The sequence below is a fragment of the Hakea prostrata genome, chromosome 7 (assembly GCF_041222555.1).
Source record: "Hakea prostrata isolate BN-2017 chromosome 7, UWA_Hpros_2, whole genome shotgun sequence".
NCBI lineage: Eukaryota > Viridiplantae > Streptophyta > Magnoliopsida > Proteales > Proteaceae > Hakea > Hakea prostrata.
In genome coordinates this window covers 73765541-73778051 of record NC_142606.1, presented here as the reverse complement: position 1 = coordinate 73778051, position 12511 = coordinate 73765541, and the positions used below count along the sequence as shown (strand labels likewise).

The window sequence follows — 12511 nt, the reverse complement described above, 5'->3', positions numbered from 1 at the left end:
GAAAGATAACAAAGAAGGAGAATAAGGGGGTTGACAACGGTAGGAAAAAAAGGAAGGGAGGAGGTTCGGTGGCGGAATAGAGTTGGGGGGGGGTGTCGGTGACGGTATAAGGGGAAGAAGGGGTTTTTGGTCACGGTAAAAAGGAGAAGAAAAAAAGAGAGAATTAAATAATGCTCCTTAATCGATCTTAGGCTCTGATTCCATGTCCTGAGAATCGATTATGGTAGAATGGCTTCTTAGATCAATGTGATCGCAATCCCTTTATTTATAATGATGTAAAAGTACATTGTTACATAATTACCCTTACTTAGGAATCAAGAAATTACAAACTAAATAAATTAACCAAACTATAAACTGGACCATAGAACCAAACCAACCAACAACGTGAACTGACTGACTGTTTTGACTGCAAATGAGATGTCAAGTCTATTGACTGTAAGGTAGATTAATTTGCCAACATGACACCTATATTGATGAGGGTCAATAAAAATATTCATATTGAATGGAACCAAACTTTTGGTGAGGGGCTATAGGAGTATTTGTGGGTTTAGTCGTAAGATGTCTTATTTCGGTTAAGGGATCATTTACATTTTTTCATTGAGATAGATCAACTTTTTTCTGGCTCCGAATTACTATATTACTTGTAATATTGTAGCGACCCCAAATCTGTCAATTGAAAGTGTTGATGAAGACATGCGTTCTACTATTTTGACAGAGTCATTGGTAGAGATGATGATATCATCTACATAGACAACAAGAAAAACTATCTTGGAGTCTTGCCAATGAAAAATACAAAATGATCAAAGTAGGACTGAGGAAAACCATAGCAGGTGACAATAGAGCTTAAGTTTTTAAACGACTCTGTGAAAATTGTTTAGCTTGTAAATAGCTTTATGAAGTTTGCAGACTTTAGTGGGAGCCTTCCCCTTAGCAAAAAATTTGGGAGGTTGCTCCATATAAACTTCCTCTTGAAGATCACTATAGAGAAAGGCATTCTTAGCATCTACTTGAAAGAGTAGCTAGTTGAGGTTTACCGCTAGTGAAATGATGATGCGAATAGAGTTTAGCCAAGCCACATTGGAGAATGTTTCAAAATTGTTAGCTTCAAAGGTCTTAGTATAACCCTTAGCAACCAATCACACCTTTAGATGCTCAACGGACCCATCTGGGAGATATTTAATCGTAGACACTCATCGGCAGTGAACCTAATCTTTATCAGGGGCAAATATACGAGAGAATATGTTTGGCGCGGTAACAGGGCATCCATCTCAATGTCCATCGCAAGTTGCCACCCGAGATTAGAGAGCTCCATAATGGGTTCTTGGTGCTACTGAGGACAAAACAGACAAGGATGATTGATGGATGGATGGAAGGTTGGAATCTGATACATAATTGGCAATAGGATATGTAGGAGAAGGTTTATGTAATCAAGAGGGTGTACCTTTACGGAGTGCGACTGGTAAGTCTGTTGAATCTGGAGAGCCAGCGAGGGGATCAGTAGGAGGTGTTATGGTAGAAGGTCTCGCTCTCAAGCGAAATCTCTCCACCTTGAAAAACCGAGATCTCGGCCAAGATATGCAATTCTTTTGCGTCAACTCGGTAGCCCATCTCGGTGGGTTTTAGGCTCCCAATTGGGCTGAAACTTGGTATTTAGCCTATTTAAGACCTTTTGAACACATTAGTCGCCTTGGATTTGTCAGAAAACAACCTTAAATATGATTTATAAGTCTAACCATAGTGTGAAACTGAAATATTGTAGGATTAGGGAATGCACGGTTATATAACATGTAATATAGAACCTTTAAGGAACATAAATGAAAAGCAAGTGTATCAAATGCATTGAATAACCTAAATGTTATTAAAATTCCATCAATATGAGTATCACAATCTCAATTTTCAAGAATAAAATAATAAAATTATACAACCATTAGAAGTTTTGTATAAGTCATTAAATCATAAGATCACAAGACAAACAGAGAATGATTGGTCTTCCTTTGATGTTGTAGATGTGCTAAGAGTAGGTGCAAGTGAAAATCCAGCTGCAATCCATAATAAAAGGGCGAAAATTGAGAGTTCCAGCGAGATATGGTGAGATATAGCAAGATATAGTGAGATATGGTGATATCTTGAGCGAGATATCCCAACTCTTTGCTCTCGATCTCCGTCTCATCTCGCTTCCTTGAAAAAGCGAGATATCTCGTGAATCTCCCACCATGGGAGCTATATCCAAAGCTGATTACTGATGGGGCTGACGAGTTTTGTGGAGCTGGCCAAGTGTCCTATGGTTGTCTTCATTGATACACCTTCAAAACAGCTAGAAAGTTAACTTGAATTGGAATAGTGTTAGGATTAGAGCGATCAATCACACACAATCAAATAGAAAACAAGGAAGAAGGAGACACGGATTTTACCCTGGTTCACTTCAATGTGAGGCTTTGTCCAGCATTAGGTTTTTCATTATATTCTTTTCAAAAACAATTACATACATGACAAGAGAATATATATAGGCGCTTATAAACCCTAAGCCACAACTATTCATGGGACCAGGCCCAAACTGTAAAGAAACTCCAAGGCCCACAGAAACATGGACCCTATACAGGCAATGGGGGCGCTGCCCCCAGACCCCCGTCGGGGCAGTCTCGCCGAACCCCCGCCCTCTCATTGGGAGTGGGACCCTCGTGTCTGTCAGCAACACAATGAGAAGCATGAGCCGTTCTCAACAGCTGGAAAGTTAACATGAATTGGAAGAGGAGGTCGTCAGAGAATCCCAACTGAGATACAAGTTCATTGGTAGTGAGTGCATCCTCAAAATTGGACCAATGCAGCATTACCCTTTTTGAGTATGTGAATTTCCACGGAAAATGCATTTACCGCCCATGGGGAGAGCTTATCAATTGTAGGCTGCTATATTAACAAAGCAAACACACTGAAATTCACGTCGTGGAACATGAAAAAAGAGGTGTTAGGATATAAAATAGAGAAGGGCACTTTGTTATCTAACATAGATGGGGGCATACTATTAATAAGGAAACATGTCGTGAGAATAACGTCACACCAATAATTTTTGGTACACATTCATATGAAAGCAGAGCAATATCCAGGAGGTTCCTATCTCCTCCCCATTCTGTTGAGGGGTATAGGAACAACTTGTTTGATTTATATTATTTGGTTGAGAAAAAGCTGTGATATCTCTTTGGACGTAATAAAATTACAAAACCCCGTAGGCTTGTCTCTGCGGACAGTGGACGTATTCAACCCATGTATTCAAACCTATATAGTGCTCCGTGTAGTCGGACACTGTCCTTTTGTAGGTAGTATCATCCTCATAAAATAGCCAATCCAAAGTGTCATAAACTAAGAACTGCTGCAATGAAATTTCGGCAAGATTTCAGAAATTTTGGTAATATTTTGAAATTTTGATGAGATTTCGGAAACTTTGGTGACCGAGATGGCAAAATTTCGCGAAATTAGAACCTTGGTTACATGTGCCACTCAACTTAATGGTAGTAATCTGGACATTAAGTAAATCAATAGAAGGTTTGGTATCTGTGATTGTTTGAAGTGGTTGAAAATTTTCACAAGAAGACACATGACAGCCAAGATCAAGTCCCAAGAGTAGGGTGGGGGGGGGATACTAGAACTAGGAAGTGAAGCAGAATCAGTAAGACGAGGCCCAAAAGAGCTCTACTAGAATTGTTTTTAACCAATAGTGGTTCTTAGAGATAGAATGATATAGCCAGAAAAGAAACCTCGCGAGCAACATGCTACTGTACCAGTAGGAGATGGATTGAGTCTCTTCTTGGAAGTACGGTCGGATAGGTGGAACCTAGGCAGCTTGTATTAAAAAAAAAAACTACCTGGAATATTTACTGTAGGTAGCAATGAATTATACTTTGAAGATTAAACCTTCATGTGGACCTAAGCTTGATCTCGTTCCAGTAATAGTAGCAGCAACAGCTGCAGGTTTCTGCAGCAGGTACAGAAGCAGGGAGTTGAAGCCTCTCAAAACTGTCCGGCAGTGAAGTCTTGATTCTGGATGGAGGAGGATCTCTTCGATGCTCTGACACCACGTGATTAATTGTCACTCAGAGCAGCAGTATCCGAGAAGAAGAAGAAGAATAGGAGTCGGTGAAGAGAAAGGAGTTGGAGAAGAAAAAGGGAAAGGAGATTTCTGCATAGTGGAACTCTCTTCCACGGCCTGTATTTATTGCTGTAAGTTTCCAGATATAGAGGATCTGGAAATATACTCAAATCTGGTTATAAAGGAAACAGGTAAACTCGATTATTGCAATCCGAAACTAGTTTTCCTTCACAACCAAGCAACAAGAAGACAAAAGAAACAAACTGAAGAAGGAAAGAAACCGAAAAAGGATAATAGACTGAGCATATGCATCACCTTGTGCACCTCATGTTACACAAAGGTCATGCCCTTTACAATACAACTCGTTGGCAGCATGCATGACAATATTGTTGTTAATATTGGCAAGCTCCTAAGACCTGTTATCCAGTTTGAAAGCTCTGCTTGCAACTGGGAAAATCCCTCATTGATGAAACAGGATATGTCGTCTAGATCAATCTCCATTTAGTGGGTTTATGATAATAACGGGAGATTTGTAAATAAGTGGAACTCTATAAGGGGATGAGGAAATGTAAACAGTGGAACTTGTTGGGAGGAGGATGGTTTCTCCTTTAAAAATAGAGGAAAATGGCAGAAGAGGGGGAGCTGCTTTTACTCAGGTTTTCTTTTCATTTTTTTTTGGGGGGGGGGGGGGGGGGGGACTGTCACTGGTTCACAAAACAAAGTCAGTGAAGGAAGATAAGAATAGAGAAGAAGAAGGTTTAGGGGTTGGGATCTTTGGCTCGGATACCAGATGATGCAGGCATAGGACTGGGCTGCTATGGTGCTTTCTTGGAAGGGGATTTGAGTACTAGAAAGATTATTAGAAGAAGAATTGGGTTGGGAATAATTCAACTTACTGTTGTTGAAAATATTCTTAATGACAACTTGAATGATGGAAGAGACTCTTCGGAAAGAAAAAAGAAGAAGAGTAGAGGAGATATCAAGTGAAGGGATAAGAATCCCGTATGCACTGCCAAACAGCACCAGAACACTTCTTAAAAGTCAAAGTCGTTTATCAAATCATCTTGAATTGATAGGGGATGCATTACATAAATATAGACCTTTCTAAAATTTTTGTTTTGACTTAAGAGGATGACTCCTAATTACTCTAAAGACTTAAAAAGGCAAGTAACATAAAACCAGAATTCTATCCAATTTTTAAGTATCCTAATCTAACCCAATCACTGACTTAAAGTTTCAATTTCTGCCTTTTCTTCTGCCTCTGAATCAGATTTTTCTTCTGACTCCTAATTACTCTAAAGACTTAAAAAAGGCAAGTAACATAAAAACAGAATTCTATCAGTATCCTAATCTAACCCAATCACTGACTTAAAGTTTCAATTTCTGCCTTTTCTTCTGCCTCTGAATCAGATTTTTCCTTGTGTAATGGTTCAGTTCTTATATTAATCCCATGTGCTAGCACTATCCCGACTTTATGAGCTTATAAATTTGACTCATTACCAAGGAAGAAAATTCGACCGAAATAGGAATTTCGACGTTTCGGTTGAAATTTCGATCGAAACTGGACACTTTTTCTGAAAATTGGAACTTCAATTTCGGGCCTCATATGGACTCAAAATGATTTGGAATCTTGTATACTACCTATTTCAAGCATAATAAATACAATGGAACTAGTATTTTGTAAAAAACAAAACTATTGAAAATTTATCATTCAAGTATACTAACAAATGACTGGTTCCGACAAGTGCAAACTGTATTGCATACATGCATAGAATCAACAACATACATGAATTGTTTGGTAGAATGGTTACATATACAACAAGTCAAGAAAATAAAATGACTGACTAGATCAAGTGATGGTGTCTCAAATATATTAAGCTAAAGCCTATATATCATATATACATAAAATAAAAATATATAATTTTAGAAAATAATTATTAAAATAAAAAAAATGAAAAAATGGTAGCAAATAATAAAAAGATAAGTTTAACAAAACACAATTATAGATCATAGTCCTAGGCTAAACATATATTAATTTCAAGGCAATACAAGATCATTTAAGGCATGAAAAAAACAAAAATAAAAAAAGGGAAAGTTTGGAACTGTTTGGTGTGGCTCATGCTTCATATTCTATTGTTGCTGGAGTTTCCTTTGTAGCTGTTGTGGCTTAGGAGGTGTTTGGAGGCAAAAAATGAGAAAAAGTGGTGTTTGAAGGCGAAGGAGTAATGAAAATGGGATAGAAATCAACAAAAGCTAAGGAAAAACAAGTTGGAATGCTGGTATGTCGAAATTTTGATGGAAATGGTCGAAATTTCGGTCGATACGAAACAATATGGATACATTTCGTGCCTACTACTACATTTTGTTTCGATTTGGATTTTTGCAGGCATTTCGGTTGAAATTTCGACCATTTCGATCGAATTTTCTTCCATGCTCATTACATAAGTAAACCCAAAAGTTAGAACCTTCATGTCTATAGAGCTGACACATGGGCCAACATTAAGTATCTCAAAGCTTGATTGACCCTTTTGGGCATTTTTAACTGCATCAGGTGATGGCGGGTGTGGCATAACCTTTGGTTCAGGCATGGGCAAGTAGTTAAGCAATGGTGTCAGCACTGTGATGAAGAAGGGAATGTTAACCTGATGATGATGATGTCAATGATGATGTTGGTCCCACTTGTTATTACTGTTAAGTATTAACAAGAAATAGTTTAGATAGGTAATATCATTGGAAGGAAACTAGATCAATTAAGTAATGTTAATCCAATTTTGTTACACCCAAATTCAATATGTGAAATGTTTGGTACTGTATACCAAACAAAGGAAATTGTTGGGTACCTATACTGTGGTTTCTCAAAACTTTAGGGTATCTTAGCTGCCATTTTCCCTTTTATTTTGATATACTTGTCAGTTGTCCATCTTATATGATCCATTTATTTTGCAGGTCAATGATCTTGATTCTCCAGATTCTCCAATGACAATAGCAACATGTCCTGGTTACTTACGTTATCCGCCTCCCACTGTACTTTTCGCAAACATCCATTCTAATTCCCATTTGGGTTTGGAAGCTAGGCTACCTTTTTTACAATTTCCTTTCTTGTTCTGGCCTGCGGTTGCAAGAGATGATGGAAGGATTTTGCAGCATGCTAACAGGATGGTTGCTTCAACTAACTCTTGGAGAGAGGAATCTTCGGTTCCCATCCAAGCTCAAAATGATCCCAACTCAGGTAACCAACGTGATTTTACTCTGTCCCCCATGGAGATGTCACCTGTGATACCTTCGAGTTCACATTTGGTACCTGAAGATGCACTGAATCATAGTCTCTCAATGGAGGCAGAGGACATGGTGTATGACCCTGTAATGGATGTGGAAAACAGTGAAGGTCTTGTGGGTGGTATTCAGCAAGGTAGGTCTCCTGTCCGAGACACAGTAGATGGTGGCAGCAATTTACCACAGCTCAATTTTCAATCTAGTGGAGCTCGTGTTGGACCTACCATGAGGCCACTGAGAGCTGGAGGGGAGGTTGCATCTGGTATCCATCTTTTAAATCTTTCTAGCAATGCAGGCCTTCAGTTGCTCTTAAGAAGTGCTGAGGTTGGTCAACTTGATCGGACTTTTCCCTTCAGTGATCCTATGTCTTGGGAGCTTCCTTTTTTACAAGGGTGGTTAATGGGCCAAAGCCATGCTGGCATACATCCGATATTTCCTATAAATGACACTGTTGTTGACAATTCATCTGGGTTTCGTGGAATTGGTTCTGATGCATTGGCATCTGAGGTGGGTGCTCAAAGCACTGAGGCAGTGATGGCATCCTCAGTGATGCCAACAGTTGTTAGCCAACCCAGGATTGCAGGACAATCTGGTCTCCGATCTATTTCTTCACAATCCCGATCAATTGCCCCTACTGGGTCTGCTGAAGGTGCTTTTATCAATGTTACACATGATCAGAGTGATCCCCAACCTGTTGTTGGTAGGATTGAATCTGAACTTGCAACATCCTTGGCTGCAGCAGCAGCCGCTGAGTTACCTTGTACTGTGAAGCTAAGAATATGGCCTCATGATATAAAAGATCCTTGTGCTCCGCTTGATGCAGAAAGATGCCGCTTAACTATACCACATGCAGTTCTTTGTAGGTCTGGCTTTTTCTCTATTTTCTTTCCTTGCTGATTTTAACCCAATATTCTCTTACGTTGATTTTTTCTTGCTAAATGCTTGGTGCATATTTGACATACTTCTTGTTTCTCTTAGAAATTTGTCATGTTGTTGCCCGTATTCCCATATTAGCATCCCAGAATCCAGATGCATATTTGATTAAGCGCTTGCATTCTTCTTGTAGTGTTTGTCAATTAGTGCTGCTCCTGTTTGGTTGAAAGAGTTAGCTTGGATCAGAATATTAATGAGATATTGTATGGATAAATATTTCTGGGTATCTTCCCAGTGTCATAATATGGTCAAGTAACCAGTTTTCTTTGCTTTGATTGTTATTATTTTATTTTATTCATTTATTTTTTTTGGGCAGTGAAATGGGTGCTCATTTCTCACCTTGTGGGAGATTTTTAGCTGCATGTGTTGCGTGTATGCTTCCTCATATGGAAGCTGATCCTGGCTTACAATCACAAATCCAGAATGAAGTCCCAGGGGCTGCAACATCCCCAACGCGACACCCTATTTCTGCACACCAAGTTATGTATGAGCTTCGTATATATTCCCTTGAGGACGCAACGTAAATCTTCGACCTACTCATAAATTTAGATTATATAATTAAACCTTTATGGTCATTTATCTTAACCATGTTTCTTTTATCTGGTCTCCCCCCTTCTTGCGGTGTCTGCAATATAGGTTTGGTTTGGTGCTTGCATCACGTGCAATTAGAGCTGCTCATTGTCTAACCTCAATTCAGGTTAGTATTGTTCTCAAAGTTTGTATTAGCAGTTAGTTTATATGCATGTCCTTTGGCCATTTTTAAGCTAAAATTGTCACATATTCTTTCCAAAAGATAACTTTTTAAAGCAGTGATGAAAATATTTATAACCAACTAACTAGAAAATCAGGGGTAAGGCTGCCTAGAAAATCCCTTCCCCAGACCCCACAGTGTGGGAGCTTCGGCACTGGGTACGCCCCCTTTTAACTAACCAGCTTGGCACATGTCATTATGGTAAGAATAGAAGCTTCTTATGTATATGAGTAACTTCTTTGTACAACATAATATAGGAGCAACCTAAGATGCCAAAAGGATGGGTGTGATTTTGTCACGGGTTATTGGATATAATTTTTGTGCATGAGAGGGAAAGTTGTGTTTCCTAATTTAGGGTGCACATTAGAAATTATTAATATAGATATTAGTTTTAAGCTTATCACTATTAGAATACAATTTGCCTTTCTTTTCTCGTTTGTTCATTTTGGGGTTTGAGGTGGGGGAAGTTCCTGTGACATTGTTGTTAGAGTTGATTTTGTAAAGAATCCCAAGATCTGTAACAAGTAATAGGTATAGGGAAGAAGAGAGAATAATTGGAGAATAGGGCTAGGCAATATAATCTGTGTATGCTACAGTACCAGCAAGCACATATTTATAATAACTCTCAAGTCTTTCCTAATTAAACCTAAATTTTAGTAGGAAACTCACTTGGACTAGGACACTAATGACCATACACCCAATAACAAAACCACTAACACCTAGGACCCAAACCAATAAGGGGACTCCCCGTCATGTTACATCATATTTGTCGGTTGAGTTCCATTAGGAGTTCAATTCTAGGAGTTTTAGGTCATGTAATTTTCTATTTTTGTTACCCAAGTAAGGGTATTTATGTAATAGTGTTCTTTTCACTTTATTATAAATAGATGGCTTGAGATTACATTGATCAATACAAGCCATTGTTCCACAATCAACTTTCGATATTAGAGCCAAAAATCGATTAGAAAAAAGAAAAGGGAAAAGAAAAAACGAGAGAAGAAGAAGAAGAAACAATGTTTCTTTCCCCCTCTCCCAATCGACCACCACTGCTATTGCTGCTCCTTGGATCCACTGCCGCAACTTGCAAAGATTGGAGAACCCTCGCCACCACCATGAAAAAAAGGTTTCCCACCATTGTTGCCTCCACCTGACCCATCGCCACCATTGCTAGAATCCTCTGCAATTTTTTTTCCGCCATTGTTGCCCCCACCAAACCCATCACCTTCTCCAGAATCCTCCACCAGACCTATCGCCTCCACCAGAACCCTCGACCAAAACATGGGTTCTCCTATCGAAGCCTCAAAAACCTTTTCTTTAGGAAGCCTCGATCCACTGTCATCAAGTTTTCCATATTTCTTCCCTCCTTTCTCCATCAAGATTTGGTGCTGTTGAAAACTCTAGAAGAAGAAGCAAAACCAAAAGAAGAATCTATACAGAACAGAGAAACCAGTAAGTTGGATTTTGTGAAGGCAAGACTCTTTCGAAACCTACCACCACCATTGCCTCTGCACCCAATCCTTACCAGCAGCCATCGAAACACCTTCTCCCGTTATAGTAGCCATTTGCCAGCCCCTGTGATACTGTCTTGTTCCCTGTTTCAAAAACCGTCACCGTCGCCTTTGCTACCCCATTGAACCCAACTTATATCTACCAAAGCATTAAAACCATTGAACCATTGAACCATTGAACCATTGAACCATTGAACCATTGAACCATTGAACCATTGACCATTGACCATTGAACCATTGAACCATTGAACCAGATGAACCATTGAATCACTTCCAAAACCATTGAACCCACATGGACCAGACCAAGGGTCTATTTTTAAATTTGCATATATCCAAGGATCTCTTTTGAGAATTCACATCTATCCATGGGTTTATTTATAATTTTCCATATATCCAGGGGTCTCTTTGTGAATTCACATATATCCAGGGGTCTATTTGTGATTTCCATCAAGTTATGGGCAGCCTCTACCCTTGCTTTTTCCACTACCCATACCAACTCTTGTCTTGCTACTTTAGGTAAAACTTTTATAGGCTTCCATGTGTTTTTGGTTTATACTCAAATCATTGATATAGGAGCCAAATATCATATGATAGGTTTGTCCGCTTTTTTCTCCCATTATTCTTTGACTTCAGGGAAAGATAAAGTTCAAATTGTTGATGGCTCTTATTCTTCTATTGCTGGAAAATGCACCATTCAGCATTCTCCATTGCTTCTTTTGTCTAACGTTTTGTATGTTACTTCTCTACTAATTTACTTTCTATCAGTAGTCTTACCGATGACTTGAATTGTAAAGTGACTTTTTTTCCATCCTATTATATCTTCTAGGATCTGGTAACGGGGAAGAAGATTGGACGTGGTAAGCTAGACAATGTACTTTATGTGCTATAGCCGATTAGAGGGTCTACTGCTCTGGCTGCATCTTCTCATCAAGTCCATTCGATAATGTTAGTCCTTCATCAGTAGCATCGTAGGCTTGGTCACCCCTCTCTAGGAACTTTAAAAAAAAATTTCATGATTTAGTTTCTTCTTGTAGTGAGGGCGATTTTTTTTTGTGAAGCCTGCATTTTTGCGAAGCATATTCAGTTCTACTTATTTACCTTCTCTTCATAATAGAAAATCTTTTTTTTTTTTTTTTTTTTTTGTGTTAATTCATACTGATGTGTTGGGACACTTGCCAATGTGTGTCCATGGTAGGAGATCTCACTACCATAAAAAACCGAGATCTCGACCATCTCGGCGAGATCTCGGGCGAGATATGCCATTTTTTGGGCGTCAACTCGGTAGCCCATCTCGGTGGGTTTTAGGGTCTCAGTTGGGCTAAAACTTGGTATTTAGCCTATTTAAGGCCTTTTGAACACACTAGTGGCCTTGGATTTGTGAGAAAACAACCCTAAGTATGATTTCTAAGTCTGCCCATAGTGTGAAACCGAAATGCTGTAGGATTAAAGAATGCAAAGTTATATAATATGTTATATAAAACCATTAAGGCATATAAATGAAAATCAAGTGTATCAAATATATCAAATAACTTAAATGTTATCAAGATAACATTCATATGAGTATTACAATCTTGACTTTCGAGAATAGAATGATAAAAGTATACAACCGTTAGAAGTTCTAATAAGACAATTAGAGGATGATTGAGCTTCTTTTGATGTTGTAGATGTGCTAAAAGTAGATGTAAGCATAGTATACAATATGTTGGCGATATATCGCCGGAAAATTGGCGATATATCGCTTTTTCGGTGATATATCTCCGACAGTTGAAAAGGTTGACACCCCTCTGCGTTTGCTCTCCTCCTTCAATCATCAACAACCTGTAGCAAGCCGCGATGAACGGTTCAACGTGATGATTAAGGCTGGCTAGTCAAGATCCAAAAGGAAGTTAAGGAACACCAGCTAGATTGAGAGGTGTTACATCAAGAGAAGATGAAAAAGAGAACCAAGAACGGGTAGGGTTTGTG

At 38.8% G+C, this 12511-nt stretch overlaps 1 protein-coding gene across 5 annotated transcripts in view; it reads left to right on the top strand.

Annotated features, from left to right (window-relative positions):
* Nucleotides 1-12511, top strand: part of LOC149012049 (uncharacterized) — a 90879-nt gene that overhangs the window by 46298 nt on the left and 32070 nt on the right. For all 5 annotated transcript variants that reach the window (XM_089163959.1, XM_089163958.1, XM_089163955.1 and 2 more), the window contains 3 exons: nt 7028-8217; nt 8604-8807; nt 8924-8984. In XM_089163959.1, the coding sequence (XP_089020085.1) occupies nt 7028-8217; nt 8604-8807; nt 8924-8984 (1455 nt within the window). The remainder of the gene's footprint in view (nt 1-7027; nt 8218-8603; nt 8808-8923; nt 8985-12511) is intronic.